This window comes from Castor canadensis, chromosome 4 (genome assembly GCF_047511655.1).
Source record: "Castor canadensis chromosome 4, mCasCan1.hap1v2, whole genome shotgun sequence".
Classification (NCBI taxonomy): Eukaryota; Metazoa; Chordata; class Mammalia; order Rodentia; family Castoridae; genus Castor; species Castor canadensis.
In genome coordinates, this window is record NC_133389.1 from 1,013,120 (window position 1) to 1,036,357 (window position 23,238).

A 23,238-nucleotide genomic window follows, 5' to 3' on the forward strand; every position below is an offset into this window, starting at 1 on the left:
TGGCGAGCACAGTATTTTAGAGCCCCAGGTATAAAATGTCTGGCCACACACTTCTCTCATGAAGACTGTGCACCTAACACTTCCAGCGTGAGGAAGGACACGCTGCTGTGTCCTGTGACAGAACTCATTGCCACGTTACTGAAAGTCACAAGGAACACAAAATCACCAGATGAGTAAAGGATGAGCTGGACCTCTGTTCAAATCTAGCTTATCTTAAAATCATCTGAACACGCGAGTAATCAGAAGCACCTTTTCATTACGTAGTCATCCTCTGGCCGGCCATCTGCAGTGGGAATTGTTTGTCGCAGCCTGCTGGACCTCTGTCAGCTGCGCTGTTCACAGGGAGGCTGCGACATGTTTCAATATGAGGGCTGTCATGAATTTCCTTGATACAACACAAGGAGAAATCAAACAAGTTAGAGACCTTTTGTATCTTAAGTATAATCAAAAGATCTGGCAGCTCTAAAAAAAAAATGTGGTGACTTTTAATCCCTACTTGTAAAAAGCTACTGATATTAAAATTCAGGTGTCCTTTAAGTTATGCTAGGAAGAACACAAACAAATGGAATCAGTGAGTGCTAAAAATACCATGGATGGAAAAGGAAATGACTCACACTTCCCTGTAAAAATCTTCATCATAGATTGTTCTGGAATTTAAAAACGCATGTGTCACACCAACTTAGAATGCGCACATGGGGGTGGGTTACAGAATCCCAAGCTCACAAAAAGTCACATTTGGAACAACTGTACTCAAACATTTATTTCCCCGTTTGAATCAGATACAATGAGCAACTCACCCTGATGGAACAGGTTCTTGGGGTTCTCATTTCACGGGCATGACCTAGCAGTCATTTACTTTCCTCTTATTGGTGACATAACAGAGCAGACCTAGTGACATCCCTTCTTTATCTCACTGCCTTCCTGATTTTCCTGGTTATTCCCAAGCCTACTAAACGCTGAGCCAGTCACAAGTGGGTGCTCAAAGAGGCGGCCTGTCTAAATTGCAAACTGCAATTCTTGTAAAGAAATTAGACCAGAGAATGTAGACAGAGTGACAAATCAGACAGTAATGGCAGTGATGACAGCCTAGGTTCTCCAACATTTAGGTTCACTAAAGAATGATGAGAAATAACCATTGCTTTAGGTTGCAGGGTCTTTGATAAGTGTGTCATCTCATAGGGGCCGGGCGTGTGCCACATGCAATTTATATGGAAAGATCAAATTGTGCCTTAGTTAATAGAAAATGCAGTAAGCATAATGGTCACAGAGCTTGATTTTATTTTACTTAAGCATAGCTGCATTTTTAAAAAGCATCAGTAAGTTCAATGATTTTTTTTTAATCAAAGATACAAACACATTGTCATGGTCCAAAAATGATTCCAGTTTCTTTAGCAATCTTTTATAATAGGTTTTTCATATTATGGAATAATCGTCTTAAGTAATCACTCATATTCTTTCTTTCTATATAAATACTGTCAATTAGTTGGTCTAGTGAATTTTTGGGGAAAGGTATACATTAAAAAACAACCACCTATGGAATTATGTTAGTGGAAAGGGCTTGAGCAATATCAATTCTGCCCCCTTGCTACAGATGAGGAAGTGGGGGCAGGGGACAGCTTTCACTGGAACATGCAGCCCACTCCAGTGCCCTGCAGGGCAGCCGGCTGGGAGGATTGGGGGAGACGGAGTCAAACCCACACCTGCTGACTTGGTACCAAAATGCTGGAAAATGCTCCTACTGTGATTTCATTTTAAGGCTTCCATTTAAGAATGCTGATAACTAATACCAGTATGTTCTCTTTAAGTGAAAAAGAAAAGGAAAAATTTCCCCAAGTTTCATATAGAATATTTTGTAGATCAAATGTTAACATTGCCCCAAATCAGCAAACAGACCAGGGAACACAGATGTTTCTCTTCTTCTTTCTCAGCCATACATTGAGTGGCGCCATGAGAAACTTTCCAAAGGAACAAACAGCGCCTGCTCCTCATCTCAGTGCTGGTAATTGGCAAACGAGCATGGGTCTCACACAAAGGGCTGAAACACAGGTCGGGAGGTCAGGGTGCCAGGACAGGCTGGACGTGCACCAGGAGGAAGAAATGAGGGGTTCGGACTTTCGGCCTTAGACAAGCAGCCAAAATACACGCAGTGATTTGAAGTTGGTTGGGCTGGAAACACAGACGCAGCCTAGTAATAAAGAAATGCCCCTGACATGTAAAACACAAAGTGGGAACTGGGCCCTGTTTGCCAAACACGAACAAAAAGCAGGTGGGGACCTACATGCCGTTGTGCTTCCACAGAGATACGTTAAACAGCAGAGTCTGAAAACAGTTGCTGCTTAGCCTTTCAGTATGCCATTAATTATCTTTAAGTGTTAATGGCTATAGTGATGAACTCAAGAGTAGAAATGTATTAATTTTTAGGGATTGTTGTCATTTATGATTCTTTGACACTGAGCTTAACTGGAGTTGGCATCAGAAGCACACACCCAGGCCTTCTAACTAAGCCCAAACACTTCTGATTTTATGCTGAAAATATTTTTGAAATAGAAGGAATCCCTTTTCTCCTGCATTTTACTTTACAGTAACTCCTAAAAATGGCTGTAGAATCTTTGCTATTTTCTTCTCTTTTTAAAAATGAATCTACATCTGATTTAGTAATTTTATATTTGGTAAACCCTACTCTAGCCGTTTAACCTCTGAGGCTACAGAATGTGATGAAGTTGGCAGGCCAGCTTGCTTAGTGGTTAGTGCTATAGCCTTATTAAAAAAAAATTGCCCAGTGCTCCCCAGATAAAACTTCTGTGGTTGTTAGGTATCAGTAGTTATTAAAAATGTTTTTTAAAGAGAAAGGATTAAATATCATAGAATTCAGGAGCTACTATTTAAAGTTATGTCTTGTTAAATGCTATCTGTGATATAAAGCTTACTTTAAAATAAAGGACGTCTTCTTCCATCTGGAGTGAGCTGTGCTACAGTGTGAGCATATTCCCACACCTGTCCAGTCCTCTAATGTGATTTGATGCACATCTATTGTTCAAGTGACCTGAAAAGCCAGTATTTCTACCTAATGCCACTGACGGAAGGCAATCTGAGTGCAGTTGTCTTTGGACACTGCAGAGTCTCTAACAGGTAGGCATTTTCTACTGCAACTTCTTCCGTGGCAGAGGTAAAAAAAAAAAAAAATCCACAATTAGGAGGATGCATTTTTATTTTGGGGGAAAAAAAAAAAAAAGGGCTGGGACGAGACTCCGCGGTAGAGAGCTTGCCTTGCATGTGGGAGGCTCTGGGTTTCATCCCCAGCACTGGAAAAAAAAAAAAATCAAGACCAATCCAAACACTCTTAGTCACTGCTTATAACTCTAATGTGAACCCTCACTGACTTTCCTCTCCTTGCAGAAACACCACGGACATCCATCCATTAGATGCCCATCTGCAAATTCCACCTTTCCATTAGAAGAATCAAGGAACACAATTCAGAAATAATATTACATCCTGCATTTTATTCAGTTCCATATGACAAAAATAGTAACCTAGACTAAGACATCCATTTCAGTCAGTAGATGTGTCAAGCCACAAGATTTAATCATAAAAAATATTGCATTTAGGTAACAACCCTGCCGGCTCGGGGTGGCCCTCACCCCTCGTGGCACTCAGTATAAAAATAGTGTCTCTTCACCACGCAGAGGACACACCTGCCCCGGGGCAGCATAAGCTGATCTCACTGTACCTTCACGAACGATCTTATTTATAGCACTTTACATCTCTCTTAAGTTATATACACATCCTTTTGGGAGAAGAAAGGACACGGACATGGTACCAAATACCAACCCAAAAAAAAAAAAAATCACACCAAAAGGACACAGATAAATAACAAAACATTCAACTGCTGGAAGACAGCCATGTTAAGTCACCTCGGGCTTTTCTTCCCAACGCTGAAACACCCGTCACTCATCCCCGAGATGGTGACTCGGGGCGCCATGCCTCACCATGTGAGAAACAGTCGAGAGTCCAATGTTCCTTTCGGGAGAAACAAACAGCTAATGAGCCTTTGAAACTCTGCTCAGGGACAGGCCAGCGAGCAGCCACCCTCCAGGAGCACCTGGGGCTGCTGCTCTGGTCTCCTGCTTCATCTGAGAACACTGACACCCAACTCCACGCACTGTTACCCAGCTACCTACGGATGCAGCTCTCGAGTGGTTTTGTCGTTGGGCGTCCACGGGTCGTGTCCCAGCATGCTTCTGATGCACGAGAGTGAGGTAGTACGGACAGCACTGACGTTCAAGTTTTGATCTAGCCCTGCCTCCCAGCATCCCGGTTCCTTTCCTCACGAGGTGCAGCATCAGACAGTCACCAGGGAAAGGCTGGATTTTCAACCATCGGAGGACATTGTGCTTGGTTTGCAGTTCAGGGGATAATGACTCTGAAGATTTCAGTTATGCTCCATCACAGTGCCAGACACTTGCTACTTCTCTATGGTTTACTGGACATCATAGTCAGTGTCAAGAGGCAGTCAGTCACATCTGTGCGTCTGTCTGTCTCTGTGTGTGTGTGTGTGTGTGTGTGTGAAAGAGACAGGAAAGTTTCAGTGAAATCACACCTACACGACCCTGCACAATGTTCTCTCAGTTATTCCCTGGCTTGAGCTGATGTCACAGTCCTAAGATTCATTCATCAGTTTCATTAGGGCGGTCACAGTTTTTAAACAGGCTTTGCAGAGAAGTTAAATAACCCACGTTACCTTAAGAGACGGCGGGCCTTATTTTACTGAGGTGTGACAAGTCTCAGTGGCTTAGATTTCTCATGTTGTTTGACCTTAAGACAAAACAATTAAACCACAACAGGCTTGTGGTTTTCTTTTTATCATTTTCCTTAAACCGAAGTACTATTTATAAAATACTTTGTATCTTTTTAAATTTTCAAATTATAGACAAAACCTCCCTAATACAAAATACTAAAAGTGCAATCGTGTAAATTAAGAGTTTGCAACCACATTATACAAACATTACCTTTTTATTGTACAGTTTTGATAGTGTGAAATGTTTACTCATAACTGTTTATACTGTTGAGAAGTTTACGGTGATGTCTGTCTGTAACCTGTTCCCCATCGACCGCAGGGCTACAGACCACAATAGAGAACTGTTCACATAGCAGCTACAAACGTTTAAATAAAAAAAGGGGGGGGGCTTGTTACTGACAGGTACTTGCACGTGAAAAAAGCATGCGATCTTTCCCAATGGAACATCACGATTCTGCCTGCATCAGAATAACCCACTTATTTATAGCAAAACAACTCTTGCTTTAAAAAAATCACATAGCCAGATGTATTCTGCAATACAAAAGCTTCATTTAGGGTTGGGGCTATTTTATCATCTGTTACCCGCATATTCTTAACATCATAAATACTACGGACAAAGATACTGTCGTAATACACAGCATTGGGAGCACTGAATCACTTCTTTAAGACGAACAGTTCCTAAGACATTGTTCAAGTTTCTACCTAATTCGAACAAAACTGTTAATGGGGTTCACTGGACTACCCCAGGAGACCCTGCTCTCCCTTGGAGGGGTGACTAGCTTTTAGGAGAAACAAAGCGGATATGGCCTGAGCTCTTTCGGTTCCTAAGGCGATTTTCCAAGCACTTCTGTTTTTGACTGGGATTTATTTAAAAGGTTGCAGAATTCTTAAGAACAGTCAAACCCACTGTTGAGGGAAGTACCAGGCAGCGCTTACCAGACGACCTTTTGGCAGCAGCACGATGAAAGTATTTTCTGCCAGGGGTAAAATTTTAATGAGAACCTAGGCATGAAGGGTCCAATGCCTGATGCAAACTGCGAAGTGTGGAGGTGGGGCAGAATGGACGGACCGAGTCTGGACGCGTGTGGCTAGTTTATGCCGATCTCCTTGTTATCCTCAATGAACCGCGTGAACGGACGGCTGGCTCCCGTCTCTGAGCTTGCTTTGTCCAAGGTGACAATGGGTGGGCTGCTGCTGGTGCGTGCTTTGTCCACCCCAGCAGTCACGGCACCCAGAGGGGGAATGGCACCTCCCCCTAGACTTACTGGGAGCGGGGGGATGCCTCCGTTCTGGATGACAGAAATCTCGTTGTTCTTCATAGCCAGCCCATTTGTGATGGCTGCGGCGTACTGGTTCCAAAAGCTGGGGTCAACATTCATGGCCCGAGCCGCCAGGTCCTTCTGGAACATTTCAGAGAACTTGAGGGCATCACCGCCAAGCAGGGCCATGGGGTTTTCAACAGACAGGCGGCGGCCACGCCTCGCAGGTGCATTATTCCACATGTGTGTCCCCATATGTACCTGTGGGAGACACAGAGAAACAAACCACAAGTAAGTGAGCCTGGAATCACGAGGCAGGAATGTCTTGCCTCCACCACTTCTCAAGGGCAGTTCCCTTCCTAAGCATTAGCTTGAGGACAAAAAATATTACGTGCACTTTCCTGAGCACTTCACTTATGTGACATTTCATTCTGTGAATACAGCAAGCCTCACCAGCAAATAGGGCAATGAATGTGCTTTCTTCAGTTAATAAACCCAAAAGGCATTTCCCCAAGGTACAAATTCCATGGAGCTACCACAGAGTTCCAAAGATAAATAGCCTTGCTCATTGCATCGTCCACCCCTGTTCCCACCCCCACCTTTTTTTTTTTGGTGGTACTGGGGTTTGAACTCAGGGTCTTACACTTACTACCTGAGCCATGCCCCCAGTCCCAGAGGGACTGAGCTCTTTGACTGTGCCTCTCTTCTCTTGCTTTTTCTCAAATAAGGAAGCATTAATTTTAAAACACCCTGAGGTCATCTGTGGCAGAAGAGGTCCTCTTGGTAGCTCTTATCTTGCCAATGCTGGGCGCCGCCCAGAATAGTCCCTGGAGAGGCTGCTGGGACCCACACAGGTGGTCTTCCCAAACATGTGTTACAGAGCATGGAGCCTAGCACGTTTAGCTGAGGTCGCACAAAAGCACAGCCTGGAAGAGTCAGCGGCACCTTTCAACAGTCCATCTCCTGAGGAAGACGTATAGCACCGCTGTGGCATTCAGCAGAGACACACACAGCATCTGTTTCACTCCATGTGGACCCTCATGAGCTGGAAACCCTCTCACCCAGCGCCCTCCCATGCATGGGTCCCATCAGCAGCCACATGGACAACAGAAAGTTCCAGAAGTCACTGAGCAAGCCTCATCTTTGTATTATTTGATTATATATGAGTGGTTATGGTCAAGTTTTGTTTCTTATCAGATTCAAGAGCACTTTGGACCTGCTCACCAAGTTGCAAAGCGTGCATCGTCACCCTGGGCCCCAGGGCAGGTCCAGGCGGACATGCCCCCAGCGAGGGAGGCTGAGACTCCTCGTTCCTCTCACTGGTGCTTAACAGATGCATACCTTGTGAGAGCATGCAGTGAACACATATGCATGCCCATGCATGCTCACACGTTACTTGTCCACGTGCACACGTTCCATACACACTCCCACTACACATGCACTCAACCGCTCCACACCCACACATGGGAACAAGCATGCATCCTCCGAGGGCATGAACAGCGTCTGCCGTGCAGCCTCGGCAGGTGGTGCAGGGAGCTGTCCACAGGTGACCCTGTGCTGTGGCTGCCAGTCGGTGGCCCTCTTACCTTGAGGTTGCCCTTGGTGGTGAAGGCCCTGCCACAGATGGTGCAGCCGAAGGGCTTCTCCCCGGTGTGTGTGCGCTCGTGGATCTGCAGGGCACTGGCTGAGGAGAAGGTTTTCCCGCATGACTGGCAGTTATGCTGCTTGGGTGTCCGGCGCGGTGGGGGTGCCAGCATGGGTGCCAGGCCCGAGCTCATCACTGTCTGGGGCCCAGTGTGGACCTGGACCCCAGCCGGCAGGGGTGGGCCTTCGCCCAGTGCGATAGCCTTGCTGTGACCGTTCACTTCCATTTTGATCATGGTTGTTGCGGGGCTGGACACCAGGGTAGGAGTGCTGTGGCTGGGACCTAGAGTAAAGTTGGGGTCAAACACCTGAGAAGGCAGTTCTCTCAATTTGTGCGTCAGTAAGTGTTGTTTTAAATTACCCATAGTGGAACAGCCCCGCCTGCAGACCGTGCAGACAAACGGCCGTTCCTTGGTATGGCTGCGGTGGTGGATTTCCAACGCGCTCTTGCAAGCAAAGGGCTTGCCACAGACACCACACACAGTGCTTGTACACTTACCCCGCTCTCTGTTCAGGAACAGCAGGCTGAAGGGGGCCTCCTCCTTGATGACCGGCCGGCCGGGGTGGCCTGCAGTCAGGTCCAGGGCACCTCCGTTTCCTGGGCCGGGGGGTGGGCTGTCTGGCCTTTCAGTCTTTAGTGGGATCTCTTGTGGATCCTCCTGGTTACCTAGGCCTGGGGACTTGGAGCGGAAGCTCTCACCATTGCTATTGGCAGGTGACAGCGCCTGGGAGGACGAGGACTCGGACAGGGCAGGGCTGCCCGCACTTCTGCTCTCTAGGTCACCCACGGCAGAGGATGAGTCGTTGCTCAGGTGGTCACTTTCCCCAGATCCATTTTCCACAGACTTCAAGCTGGTCAGCTGCTGACAGTTCATGACCGAGTCAATCATTTTCATCTGATTCTCCAGAGCAGCAATGCTGGAGATGACAGAGGGGGGTGAGGGCGGGCAGGACCCCGAGTAGGACAGGAGCGGTTTAGACGAGTCGCTGGCTGTGTCCTTCAGCTCCGTGTCCTCCTCCATGGAGTTCTCGTCTATGTCATCATCATAGCTGCTCAGGTTTTCCACGTTCTTCTCGTCAAAGGGCAGCTCCGCATCCATGGCATCCTGGAAGCCGTCGGGTAGGGGCGTGTTGGGGATTTGGCCCCCCATGTGCATACGGATATGTTGCTGCAGGACCACGGCATTGGTGAACTTCTTCTGGCAGATGGGGCAGGAGTGCTGCACGCGCAGAGGGGGCTTTGCGCGGTGGACCCCGAAGTGCGTCTTCAGGTTGCCTTTGGTGGTGAAGGCGCGGCCACAGATCTTGCACTTGAAGGGCCTCTCCCCCGTGTGCGTCCTGTAATGCATCTTCAGGGCGCTCTGGCAGCTCAGCACCCGGTGGCAGATGACACACTGGTTTGGGTCGGTCATCTTCTTATCAATGTTCTCTACCAACTGCTGCAGTTTTGAGGTCTCTGATGTTTGCATAGAGTCAAGCAGTCCGCCGAAGGGGAACTGGGCCTTGAACTGGTCAGAGACCGCTGGAAGACCAGGGCTGCCCAGACTGGTGGAGGCGCTGTCCGTGATGGCAGTGGCCGCCGACGTGGGCAGTCCACCGACCTGCCCACCCACGACAGGAGCATCCCCTGTCCTTGCATTTGTGCAAGGCAGGCTGACAGGTTCGCTTTTAGCCAGAGAAGGCCCACTGAGGAGTGGCTGTGGGGACTCAGCTGTCACCGGGGCCCCAGACTCGTTGTTGAGGCCTGGGGACAAAGAGGTGCACTCGCTGGATGCCGGAGAGGGCCTCTGTGGGGAGCGGCTGACAGGGGTGATGCTGGGGGAGTCGGTGTAGCTGTGAGTGCCTGGGACTGTGGGGGGGAGCTGCAGCCCCACAGATGTGGACACTGTGGGCAACACTGGCTTGCTGTCCAGCCAGGTGGTCACTGGCTTCTCTGGGGGCAGTGACATGCCGTAGGGAATCCCCGAGCAGGTGGGCACATTGTCGAGGTACTCTGGGACCGGGTAAGGGTTCATCTGGATATGGGGGTACTTCTCCTTGTGCCGCTGGAAGTGCACCTTCAGGTTGCCTTTGGTGGAGAAGCGGTTCCCGCAGATGTTACACTTGAAGGGCCGCTCCCCCGTGTGCGAGCGCAGGTGGATCTGCAGTGCACTGTCGCTGCCAAACACCTTGGCACAGAACCTGCACTTGTGCTTGAAGAAGGGGTCCTCGGCGCTGGTCTTGGGCTCGAACACCGACACGTTGGGGGGCTTTCCCTTGCGGTGCTTCATGAGGGCTGACAAGGGGTCCAGTGCGTTGGCGGTGGCGGCGATGCTGACCAGCGGGTTGGGGAAGATGACGCTGCTGGAGGAGGTCTGAGGTAGCAAAGGGTTTGGCAGGCTGGAGGCCGAGCTGAGGAGGGGCCCTGGTCCCAGGGCGGGGGTTGTGGATGCGTTCTGCGGCTGCGGAGCGCTGCCCGTCGCGCTGGACGCTGTGGCCACAGCCCCTGGAGCAGAGCCGGCGCTGGAGGCTGCCAGCGTCATGGACTCTGTGGCGCTGGCGCCGGGGCCACCAGGGGTGCTAGGGCCCGAGGACACTGGCTGCGGGAGCTGCTGGGGGCCCTCGAAGGCCGCCGACTGGGCGGCTGAGCCTGAGCCTGTGGGGACAGGGGTCGGCCCTGCCGAAAGCTGGAGGACCGGGTGCGGAGCCAGGCCCTGGAGCTGGCCGGAGGAGGATGGCCCCGGCGTACTGGGGGTGGCGGGATTCAGCGGGGGGCGCGCGGGCTGGCGGCTCATCAGGGCCACCTGGCTGCGGATCTGCTCGATGAGCTGGAGCTGGTGGATCTGCTGCTGTTGCAGGGCCACAAGCTGCTCCAGGATCATGGGGATGGCCACCGCGCCCACTCCGCCACCCGGCCCCGTAGCGCCCGCCGTGCGCGCGCCCTGTGAAAACTGCGCCACGGCCACCTTGGTGCTGAGCAAGGTCTCCAGGGTGACGTTGGTGCTGGGCATGCCGAAGGTGGCCACGGACTCGGGTGCAGTGGGCAGCGCAGCCGGCGCGGGCGCAACCGGGCCCTGCAGACCCTGGTCAGCCGGTGTCTCCACGTCCATGGGCTCGGCCTCCTTCTCGGGGGCCTTCACCTCGCTGCCCTCGCTGGCCTCTGCAGGCCCGGCCTCCTCGGCGGCCTCGCTCTCTGTGCGGTCACTGGGCGAGCTGGCCGGGGAAGGTTCCGGGAAGTCCTCGGCGGGTGGCGCGGGCTCATCCTCGTTCACGATCAGCACCAGCGGGTTCTTGGTGCAGCTCTTCTTGTGCTGCAGGAAGTCTGTCCACTTGAAGAACTCGGCACAGCACTTCTCGCACACACTGGTCTCCTCGCTGCTCCCGCTCCTGCTCTCGTTACCACTGTCTCCATCCTCTCCTGCGCCGTCCCCCGGGACGCCTAGGAAAGCAAGAGATTACATCAGCTGGCCTGCGCCACACAGCCGCCCTCCATCGCAAAATTTTGCACATGGGTAAAAATCGATATTTTTTATTTTGTACAAATTACCCCACTTCAACATTTCTGACGTCCCAGCGTGTGTGTTCTATGACTCTTTCTGGCTAGCTAATCATTTTCTTAGCACAATCCATCAAATTATGAGGCTCTATCAATTGTGGACATTGCGTCTTAATGAAATTCCATAGAAGCCATTGATTTCCAATACCTTCATACAATCCACAGCCACCCTGTCTGTTGGGTACAAAGCCAGCTTTCGATGAGCTCATTAGGGTTCTCCTTTACCGACGGGCTTCCTCGTTTCCAGCAAAATTAGAGATGCCTCTGCCAGTTCACTTAACATTGCTAAACTAATCTGTAACCTTTCCAGCACTCTAGCATCTGACAGGGGAGCTGCCCCTCGCGCTCTCTGGTGTGGTCTTGGCTACGTGGATTTATTGTCTTTATACAGTGCTGAGACAGAACAGATTTAATGTAATTTTATAGAACCTTTTGAATCAATAGGTATTTATTTCATGTAGGAGATTTCAGCAAAATGCTTTCATTTGTAACTGTAACCAAAGAAAATATAAGCACTTCTTACATTTTTGCTCAGAAAAAAACACCTCCCTGAACTGAGAGTTCGAGCACCCAGTGGTCAGCAGGGCATCTTTCTACCTGGCACTTCTCTTACAGAAGGCACCACAGTGTAGTCTGCAGGATCAATATCAGTATAGGCCAGGCCTAAAACGGATCATGTTCAAGGCAATTCATTGGCTCTGTCAGATGCAATATTTCTTGGCAAAATGAACTAAAATTACATGTTATTGTGATTAGCCAATAGAGTTCAGCGGTTTGTTAACAAACTAGAAATTATTTATTTAAAGTTCATTTATGGTGACATGTTTAACATGAGAAAGTTGCAGTCAGACACACTTTCTGTACCTATTTTCATCTATTCTCATAGAAAGACTTAGCAAATTATATGCTTGTGCCATAGTGGAAACCTCTAATTGGTTACACATGTTTAATTACTGTTGTAGGCAGCTACTTCCTCTGTCTCCCCTTACCCTCTTGTGCCGAATGACTGCCGTGTTTAATGAACAACTCTAATTCACACCTGATCAAATAAATAGCTGTACAGGAACGAGAAATCGACACCCAGTAACACTTCTGGCTCCCACTTTTGGGGCTGCTGGGGTGGAGAGTCATGCCCCATGGCTACCTGCGTGCTACAGACTCAACTTTTTTTTGTCAACTTGCAGATGGAGTGACAGCAACAAATCAGGTTGAACAGAGTGGATGACAGGGGCCAGTCAGCCCTTTGTTAAACATGCGAAGTTGAGTGAGAGAACAAAACACCCTCCAGTCAGTGTCCCGGAAACGATTTTCTGTTCTAACACTAATGCACAGATCGGCTTCAAAAAAAAAAAAGTCTCAATTTTTTTCTGTGACGGTTTTGAAAAAAGGAGTAATTCAGTCCTGAGTTCAGCAGAGAAACCTGATTTTTTTTTTAAATGTCCTGTAAAAAACCCATTGCTCCTCTCCTCGAAAACAAAATTTAAGAGAGAAAAAAAATTTGAGGCTGGTCTGCTCGCCATGAGGTCATTATTTCCAGGTAATTTATACATGCCTTTAAAAAATTATTAGCAGCATTCAATTAGCATTTTCTTAACTGGCTAAGCCATTTGAAGAGAAAAAGAAGTCAGAGCCAGCAGCCCATAAAGCCTGTAGACTTTTAAACTAAATTCAGTGTAAAGATCAGGCTGCAGGAGAAGTCTCATTACAGAGAGGAGGAAGGAATGCAATAGGTGTCTGTAATGAGGTTGAGAGTAGCTAGAAGCAAAGACACAACTGATTTATACAGCAGATAGGAGCATTAATAAAACAAATATTCAGCTCAACTTTGTTCAATGTATGCAAAAACTAATTGTAGACCTGCAGAGGTTATGGAACAGGGCAAAAAAAATCTAAAATCTTTAGATAAATAATTTCTCAATGATTGAAAAACTACAGGCTATTTCAAGCTCTAGTGACCTATTTGAAAATCTTTCACAAAAATGCAAAGAACTGCTTTAAAATTTCTTTTTAAATTAATTGTGGAATGTTTAGACTTACATATTAAAAAACATTAAAAAAAAAAAAGCTCGTCTTCACCAAGCAATGAAATATACACAGAGAAATAACCAAATAAGGGACACAGTTAAAAAAGTTGTTTTCCAATATTATAAAGCTATGCTAGAAAATACATTTCAATAACTTTTTAAAAAGGAAATCCCAACAAGTTAAAACTTGATAGTTACTTAAAATATTTTCTGCATATAACTCCTTAAAGGAGAGAAAATGTGTGGCTTGTGTGATGTACAAAACATTCACGTGATATATAAACCTTAAATTTTATCATGTTAAGCAGTAAATAGCTTATGAAAGGAATACTTCCTTATATGGACTATGAACTAGGGCCAGTTCTCAGAGAATATGCTTAAAAAGTGGGGTGACTGCTGAATCATGTAAACTGAGTTCAGGGTCGAGTTAATTTACATAACTGTAAATAAATGGTCTTTACAAAGGATATGTCATGATATTCTTTGTAACAAACTATAGTATGTGACATTGTTTTACATAACCATCTTGTGCTTTTCTCAAAGGTCTTGACCCAAACAAATCTGTTTACCTTAAAGATTTGCATTTTTACACTCCCATTCATTTTTTTATGTGTTAAGTTACTTTTAGGGTTCACTTCCAAAAGCGTAGAACTTGAGAAGGTAATTTCAACTTTTCCCCTTACAGGGTGCTGATTTACAAGTGTTTCTCAATTGCAAAAGCTACACAGAATATTTAAGTACTTTCTGCCAAGTAATGAGTCATTTTGTTTAATACAACAATTACCTCAACAGTGAACATATTTTTTTGTCAAGGCAAAATAATCTTCCACCTATATTCCTTCAAAAGGAAGGAAACTGTTAAAAAAAACCCAAACAAACAAGGCCATTTGGACCTGTTAACAATTCAGTATGCTAATGAAGCCACGGAAGTCAACAAGGGAGGATGACAAATTGTTTATAAGCAAAGCTGTATGACACATTTGACTCCCAACTAAAAGATTACCTTAAAAATCACCATTCATGAAGGAAAAAAACCTCTTCGATACAATTCACATTTCTTATTTTGGGCAAATAAATTAGATTCACCACTTATAATTCCTGCTGGGATTTGTATAAAATACCAGGAACACGATCACCTTGACTGTTATTCTCACAATGCTGGAGCTAAAATTGTGTGATTGAAATGTGAATGTGGTTTGCATTCCAGAAAAGTTATAGATAGGCAGAAATTTTCTAAGGTAGCGATGATTAAAAGTAATACAAGGAGAAGACTAATTTTTCATACGTGGAACTGAAATTTTGTTTGCGTATTTTAAGGATGTTACTAAACTGAACTGACTGTCAGGAAACAGCCAAAATGAGCATGTTTTTACCGAGGACAGACATCTTACTGATGTGCAGTGCTCAAGCCTTGATGCCTGATGATGCATTCAGAAGAGCCTGAGAGAGAGAAGGTAAAACCTACTTCCGGGATTCCTCTCGTTTTAATGATTAGTGTCTATGTGCCAAGCGGGCAGTCGTTTTTTGTAGCGCTTTCTGCAACAAGAAAACCCAGATGGGAAAACTGGGTGTAGCTCAGAATTTTACCATATCACCACTAGAACCCCTTAGAGCCAATATTATGTCGGATTCAAATGTATTTAACCATCTTTTAATTAAAGTTACATTTTGAACTGGCCATTAGGCTCTAAAAGTAGAAGTTATTACACGCATTAGTTAATGTGGCTTAGAATTTTTACTTCAAGGTAGAACCTCATCCGGGAGGTACTGTCTAACCAGAGGACAACAGTAACAAGTTTGGGACATATATTACCACTGCAATTTCCACTTCCTTCCTTTCCTTCTTTAAGGGGGGAATTAAAAAACAAGCATTGTAAACATTATCATTAGTGTCACAGTAATTTATTTTTTTGCATACTGATTGTCAACAATGAACAGATTTGAAACTGTAAATAGGCAGGGGATTAAGCAGGAATTTTATAGAGCATAAGGGTTATACTAAGAAGGCAAGAAAAATGCCAACCAATTCACCAAGTAATTGGGCTGAGCCATACTGGCCTCCCTCCTGGCTGGTAGGAACAGCTGCTCAAGGTTACATGCACAAGCATGGGCTCCTGGCTGCACTGGGAAATTGACCCCTTGCTGATGTCAAATATGGACCCAGCCTATGGTGCAATACCCATCGGTCACCTGTACTACAGAGGCTGGAAACAGTCATTTCGATTTGATTTGCAGCCATCCCAACATTCGCTGTTTACACCCCATATTTTCACGGCTCCTCACTCCATCTTCTCCCTGTATTCTTGGATGAGTTCTGTTTCTGGCTTGTACAGGAGAGGGCAAAAGGCCCCACCCAGAGCCTCAGAGAAAACCTCCAACAAAAGGCCAGCTCCAAGGCGGTCATGTCTAACATACATGCATTTTTATACACACTGATAACACAGTGTGTTTAACAAAAAATACTCCTGTTTTTAGTTTTGACTAGCTCCCCTCCCCACACCCCGCGATTTCAGCAGTCTCTGCTTTAATTCCTGGCTGATTACAGAAACAGCAGATATCATGTTTTCTCTATCTTCTAAAGAACAATTGTCAGGAGACTGGCAGAATTTTTAGCCACAATGATCTTTTTAAAGCCACAAGTGAAAAACATGGTTGCATTAATACATAAGGATATTTGAGACATACACTGTTCTCTTTAAAAATTTCTACCTGCAGGTCTTAGTAAGCCTTTTTACTTTCTCTTTCCAGGAGTCCAGTGCATTGTAAATAAACTCACCAATTATAAAGGGCTAGTGAGCTCGGGATTTATAATTTAATTTATTTGCCTCTATTTGGCTACACTTTTGCTACATATTTTTAATTTATTACAATCAACAAATGGAGCAGCTAAACTTGTTTAGCACAGGAAAAGGCATGCTAACTTCTCCACTTTAATTAGTAACTGGAAAACGCCACGTGGACCATCAGGACAGGAAACCATACTTTCTTCCTTTGCCTTTCCATCTCTTAAAAATCTAGCAAGCATTTTTCAAGTTTTCCTAAATTGTTAGAAGACATTTATTTTCTTGCAAATTAATTCTTTTTAACTCCTTATGATAGCTTTGAATCCCATAAAGAAAGATGAATTATCACATACTGAGCCCAAGCTGTGACTCAGGAGGAGACAAATAGAGATCCCCACTGGGTTTAACAATGTAGACGAAATTCCAGGCGCAATAGAAAAAATTTCGGTCCCCTTGAAGACCTGGAGGCCTGTGCTCGCGGAGTTGAACGGTGGAGGGCACTCTTGCTATGCTCAACTCGGCACTGACCTGCCGGCTCCCTCTTATTCAGTGGCCCACATCTCAAATTTGTTAAGTCACGACCACCTGTGGCACAGGCATGGCACGTCTTCTGTTACAATCTGTGTGGTGGAGCACCAGGAAGGGAACTGTCCCTTTATGGGTCGTGTGGGGGAGTGGGGGGGGCACAAAACACACACACACACACACACACACACACACACACCCGCTCGCTGTGCCTATCTGCCCGAAGCTGTGCCAAATAATAAGATGCTTGTTACGCTAAAGGCTACACAATCGTCTTTTCATCTAGCTGTTATGCTACACTCACACTGACGGTGAATTCACTTAAGTCACTATCTGTGCCTATCGAGAAGCACAAACCTGAAATATGTCAGCAGAGGCAAAAAAATTTCAGAGCAAATTTGGTGGTGGTGGTAGGGGAACAAGTTTTTGTTCAAGTCATTTTGGTTAAGAAAACAGGGTTTCAATATGTCGTGCCTCCTGAAAAGCATCCATCCACCAACTCCACACACCATTGCTAAATTCACGGTGCAGAGAGGCGCAGGCTAAGCCAGTCAGATGTATAAACACCTACATCCAAGTAGCCCTGTAGGGACTCCAGCTGTACTGTACCAGGAAAAAGGCGACCATCTACCATAAGCACTAGCCTGCTCACAGAGGAGTTTGCATTCTGGAAAAGCCTCTGCCACTGAAGCCCGGGATTCTACATGGTACAAACCACACAACAGAATTATCCAACAGCTCAGTCAAGGCTCCTCTGAAGGACCAAGAATCCTGCAAATGAGGACAAAGTGTCTCGGCACCTGCAGGGTTAATTAAACAGTTCAAGATGTAATGGCCACACAAAGGAAGCTGGTTTCTCCTCCTCCAAGAACTATAAACACTTGTGCTGAACTCGATGGCATTTGATAAGCTGTGCCGCTCGGAACAAACTCTCGGGATCTCTAGTTAACACTCAGACTCCGTGTTCACACTTAACAGAACAGTGGTGAGTAGTGCTGCCAAGGTCAACAGCACAGATGCACTAATTGTATTATGAGCTTGACATCTAGTGGCCACCCCTGGCAGGGCAGAGCAGGCAAAGGTTAAATCAGCAAGGCTTGTCAAAGCACTCCTAACTACCCATCTTCAGGGAGAGGCGGTCGGCCGGAAGCTGCCCAGTGCTCTGCAGCCCACCTTTCTACAGACACAGACAAAAAAGCTTCTGACCTCATGCTGTAGGCCACCAAGCTTGCAGAGAATGCAGAAGGGGGTCAGATCTCCCCTAGCACACAGAACTAATCTGGGGGTGACTGAAAAAGGCAGGCCCACAGAGGAAGGCACTCAGACCCCACAATGGCCCCATCGGCTCCCTTTGTGGCCACTGTTTAGACATGAGAACTCCTTCCTTTAGTTAAGAAACAAATCAATCTTAATCTGTAACACTGAGGCATTCCATTATTAATATTTTACATTTTAACACAACTCGCCTTATTTACTTGGCAATCACAGAGTTAACTGCATGTTAAATCATAAATGTGTTGAAATTACAAGAGAAAAATCTAAGATCATGAAAGTTTATTTACGGTAATATTACAACATTTGAATTTCACAGAGTCTATGTTTGCCTTGATATTAAATGTGTAGTACCATAACACTTGTAATAACCAAGCTGCCTCACCAGCTTCATGAGACTAAGAAATGCTGGTCTTTCTTATTCTGTCAACTAGTCAAGAAATCTTGTAGGGAAAGAAAAGCCAATCAACCAGCAAAAAAGGGAAAAAATGATTTCCTGTTACCATATATTATTAAAAAAAATGCTTCTTTAAGTATGCTACTGCATTGAAAGAGTGGTGAAACCCCTATTAGCAGTTAAAAAGATTTTAGTTTACTTAAATAACAGCCTGTGCCAATACTCACAGTTAAGAATGCTAAATCCCAGCTGATGATGTGTCCATAGAATGGAAACCTGGGCTGCACTTCACTGCACTCCCCCCAGAAGAAAGTGTGCTATAAGCTACCTGGAGGTGAACGTACAGCTTCTCAGAGAGTACAGCTGAACACGAAATCTGACCCACTTTTGCCTGCTTTCGCCATCATCATGGATACAAAAGATAATCAGCTTGCTAAGTAATTCCTGCTGTTACTCCACACCTTTCTCTTTCCCTGAACACATGTAAAAATCCTGGGTTGGGCATATGCTATGAAAGTTTAAAATACATTTGACATAAAAAATTCCTTAACTCTCGTAACATAATCAGCTCTCCATAAGGCAGAATTAATTGGCACCCATTTTTGTTGATCACCAGAATATGCATTTTAAAATAGGTTAAGTTTTTAAATGCTACTTTAAAAAAGAAACATTTGCAGATTCTTTTCCTTTTCCCGTTACTTACTTTCTACCTTCTAAGATTCAGAGAAAACAATCTGCCTGTGATGTCAGAAAGTGGCTTCTGTATTGTCCCCTTTGGTATGCTGAATTGTAAATGTGCATAGTGGGGTGGGGGGAGGAGGGCTGGAGGCAAACCCTGCATATACAGATAAAAGAAAAAAGACCTCTTCACCGACTGCTGGTGGCCTTCTCTCCCAGAATTTAAACACAGTCTGTGAATTCCACTGGTAAATTCTTAGGTCATAGGCTCACCACATTTGAAAGGATTTCAAAGATAGCCATATACTGTAAACTGGCAGAAAATAAAAACACTTTGAAGCAATTAGTGCCAACAAACAAAATGCAGGATGGCAAACTGTTTTAAATTATAATATCCTTTTGTTCTTCCTTAAATACCTGCTTTCCTTCTAGGGACAGTAAAACCATCTTCCTTAAATTACATTTTCTGCAGCACAGGATAGCAATATTACACCTTTAAAGTTCTTAGTGAGAATTAAGGGCTGCACTGTCTCTGGAAGTTTTAATTAGTTTTTCTCTGCACAAAAATCTTCTGCTCGTTAAAAGGATGTCATTATTGGTGGCAGAGATTTAATTGAACATTTTATTTCTAAAATAGGAATGAAATACTTAGCAAATAAGTAATTTTAAATGACAGTTTCTGTTGGGAATGTAAGTTAATGATCTTAAAATGATCTTTGTAAGAATTTTACAAAAGGCTAACTTTAGAACTTTGTATAAATCATCCTTACTTTTCCTCACTCTGGATGGTCATTTCATTCCTTCAGTGGTAAGGTTTGCATAGCACCAAAGCTATTTTTGTAAAGCATTTTTTCATTCCTAAAAACCAAAGCCTGAAAATTAGATCATAAACACAAGGGCTCTTTTCTGTAAATTAACACGACTATGCCTCTTTGCCCCTCCCCCCAACTGCACTAAAGTTTTTTTTTGCATATAGTACTTGCTCTGCATGATATTACCAAAAGCCTTCAGTTGCACTGCTCATAGCTGGGCTTATTGCTTTAATTAATATGTCACGCCCAAAGTGATACAAAGGAATTATTTACTTCATTTCTACAACACCGTAAACTATCTTAGCTCACTTACAACTTCATGCATGACAATTTCCACTGCATCTAACAAAATGAAAATTTCGAGATCTGGTTCACGTTGGACTAATTTAGTTTGCACAACCATTTATCTTTAAACCACCACCACCACTGCACTTGCTTACCGTGGAGTAACACACATGAGCATTCTTTCACTTCACAGGGACCAGAGTATCTTTTATGCTCCATGAACAATCTGCTTCAGAACAATTAAATCAGAAAGAACTCGTTTTAACAGTTTGCCGGAACCACCCTTCAAGCAGGCAGGGGACACACTGCCTCACTGGGCCCAGCCCCAGACAGGCTATTTCTGGCCTGTTGCAAAATCTGATGAGGAACTGTGGCAACCGGGTGCTTAGGGCTCAGAATTCACTCCTGGAATGGTGGCAAACCTGCATGTGGTGAATCTCTAAATAAATCCGAGCAGCACCAAGGCGAATTCAAAATAGAACTTGTCAATAATTTACTCCATCCGAGGTTTTCAACACACTACGGGCTGTATACCCTCCAACACGTTTACACTACTAAGTTCACCGCGCTCACATTTCTGAAGTGAAATTGAAAATGAACAGCAGTGCCTCAGCTTGTTAACTGTTAAATACAAGAGGTTTTACTCTATTAATTAAAATATGCTTTAATAAAAGGAGACGTTGCACATTTTGATAACGACCCTACAAAGCTGAGAAGTATTTACATTGTTGCATTTTGGGGCGGCTGTGAAAGCCGATTTTAAGCTATTCAGGAGCCGCAATAATGAAGCTTTAAAATTCCTCGCTGGGATGCAATGTAGTTCTTTTGAAGGAAAGACTGTCTTTCTCATTCGGGAGAAATAAATCCATTCATTTGATCATGTAGTCATTGAGAGCAATACAAAACAAACCAAGTGTGAGAAATTCTATGTGAAGAAGTAAACAAAACAAAAAAAATCCATTTCCATGACAAAAAGATTCTTTGTCCTTAATCTACCCAACATATGCAGGCGTTTCTTTTCAGCGTATCGCCTGTTCTAATCTTGGCTGACTTGGCTGCGCAGATCCGGCTCCCTTACCTCCACAGCAACAAAAAGACCCGAGGAGTCCTCAGTTTTGTTTAATTCATTCACTACCGGGCTGTTTGGGGGTATTTCCTCACTCTCCGTTGCGACGTAGACGTATACCTGCTTTGTCAAACTTTACACTATGCGATAAACTCTTAAATCCCTTTTATTGTTTTTTTTTTTTTTCAGGTAGTCTAATTCTCATAGCACAAAGATTGGTTAGTATCTGCTCGAAACAACTCATTATCGGTTAATCATGCAAGTTGGCCAGCCTAGTTGTTTTAAGGAACAAATTATCTCACGTCCACGCCTGCTGCAGCCTAGGGGCGCCGCTGGCCACCCCTCTTTGGCCTTCTTTCCGGCGCCCTGGGGACCTCCGCGGGGTGCGCTCAAGTCGGCGCCGAGGGTCCAGCTTGCAACCTGAAGCGGATTCCGGGTGCCCTGAACTTTACAGTGCGAAAGTTCAGCTACAGTAAACCCTAACCTTCGCTAGTCTCTAACTTCCATGACGCCACCCTTCACTTTTGAATGTCTCCAGGAGGACGTTCCTACCAGCGAAATGACCGCGAAGCTGCCTCCAGCGCCCGATCTCGCGCATCCAAATGAATAACGAAAAGGCCGACGGAAAACTTGAAACCCGCCAGCAGCGTGCTGGGGTCCTACCGCGTGCGAGCACCAGTGCCCCAACGACAGCTGTGTTCACCTCCAGCTTAATTCCCAAGTCGGCCATTAGGGAAAGGCCGAGAGACATTTACTTCCTACTTGCTTCCGAAAGGATCCTCGGATTTGTCAGTGCGCTGGGACATCGCGGAGTTCGCGGCCCAAGGGTCCCCCGAGTCGGCCTGCTGGAGGGACTGGAGACAGGTAGCTCGGGCTGGGATCAAGGAAGTGGCGTGGGCCCCCGGACCGGCTCCGGGCGCGCAGCACCCGGGCACCAGGGCGCGCGGCTCCGAACAAAGCTGGCCAGGCGGAGGCCTCCCGGGCCCGCGTCCAGCGGTAGGTGAGCCCCGCACGCTTTCCCCGCTGCTGCGCCCGCCCGGGGGTCGGCTCTGAGCTGGGCCAGGGTCCGGGCGCGTTCTGGAGGCGCCGCGGCCACCGAGGCCAGCTCCAACCTTTGGGCGCACAGAGACACGGCGGCAGCTCGGAGGCGGTGGCCTGTACCCTTCTTGCCCCCGCCCCGCGGCGCCCGCCTCCGCCTCCGGCAGCGCTGGCTCCCAGCGGTCCCCGAGCCGGCCGGGCCGCAGCGCCCTCCGCGCGCAGCTCCCCAACTTCGAGGCACGGAGCCAAGTTTACTTGGCCCGCAACTCTCCCCGCGGCCGCGCGCGTTTCGGTGGAACATCCCGATCCACGCGGACGGCCTGGCTCGGCGACCGGACGCAGCGCCAACATTCACTCGCGGGAACCGGGGAACTTTCACCCACTCCGAGCTGCGCGCAACCTCTCCCGCCGCCCGCGTTTCCCAGCCTGGGTGGGCGCCTCAGACCCCCTGGCCACCCTGCGGTCCCCGGCCCTCACCGTGCTCGGGAGCCCCGTCCGGCGGCAGCTCCTCGTCCGACTTGAGGTGCTGGGGCTTGGCCTGCTTGCGCCGAGACATGCTGCTAGCGGCGCTCGGGACCCGCGCGGGGCAGCGGCATCAGCGGGGCGGCCGGCGGGGACGGCGCGGGGCGGGCGCTGGGCGGCCGGGCGGGCGCGGGGCGCGGGGCGCGGGGCGGCGGCGGCGGCGGCTGCGCGGGCCGCGCATGGGGCTGAGCAATTAGGCTGGTGAATAATGCATGGCCATTAGCGGAGGGCCGCGCCGATTGGCCGGTCTCCAGCGGACTCCGGCGGCCTATGCAAATGAGGCCGCGCTCGCAATTAGCGGCCGCGCCGGCGAGGAGGGGCCGCGGCGCCTGCGGACCTGGGTGCGCGCTGCCCGGCGCGGCTCACATCGCGAGCTCGGCCGCCCGCGCTCCGGCACCGCGCTCCTCGCCCGCCCAGGTGCGGCTCCCGCGGGCCCGGGTGCGGCGCGGGCCGCGGGGCCGCCCTCCGCAAGGCGCAGGCAGCAAACTTTGGCGGCGTCCGCGCGGCGCCGTCTCCGCCCGCGCGCCGGGCTCGCCCCTTTATAGAGTGTCTGCGCCGTCGCCCGCGCCCCGCGCCGCGCCCCCCCCGCCGCCGCCGCAGCCG

At 47.3% G+C, this 23,238-nt stretch overlaps 1 protein-coding gene across 2 annotated transcripts; it reads right to left on the reverse strand.

Annotated features, from left to right (window-relative positions):
• Window positions 1-1,166: 1,166 nt before the first annotated feature.
• Sall3 (spalt like transcription factor 3) lies at window positions 1,167-22,716 on the reverse strand. 2 transcript variants are annotated; one of them, XM_020163734.2, is made up of 4 exons: window positions 22,591-22,716; window positions 8,198-11,116; window positions 7,641-7,981; window positions 1,169-6,315 (listed from the first exon to the last, which is right to left on the reverse strand). In XM_020163734.2, the coding sequence occupies exons 1-4, from the start codon at window positions 22,667-22,669 to the stop codon at window positions 5,884-5,886; spliced, it is 3,771 nt and encodes a 1,256-aa protein (XP_020019323.1). In that variant the 5' UTR covers window positions 22,670-22,716; the 3' UTR covers window positions 1,169-5,883. The 2 variants fall into 2 exon arrangements, with proteins under 2 accessions (XP_020019322.1, XP_020019323.1); XM_020163733.2 differs by having other exon boundaries at window positions 1,167-6,315; window positions 7,641-11,116.
• Window positions 22,717-23,238: the final 522 nt, after the last annotated feature.

Coding starts and splice junctions, on each gene's coding strand:
- Sall3 (XM_020163733.2), bottom strand. CDS start 22,669: ATGTCTCGGCGCAAGCAGGCCAAGCCCCAGCACCTCAAGTCGGACGAG. Junction 11,117..22,590: donor GGACGGGGCTCCCGAGCACG/GTGAGGGCCGGG, acceptor TTGCTTTCCTAG/GCGTCCCGGGGGACGGCGCA. Junction 6,316..7,640: donor CCACCAAGGGCAACCTCAAG/GTAAGAGGGCCA, acceptor TGTCTCCCACAG/GTACATATGGGGACACACAT.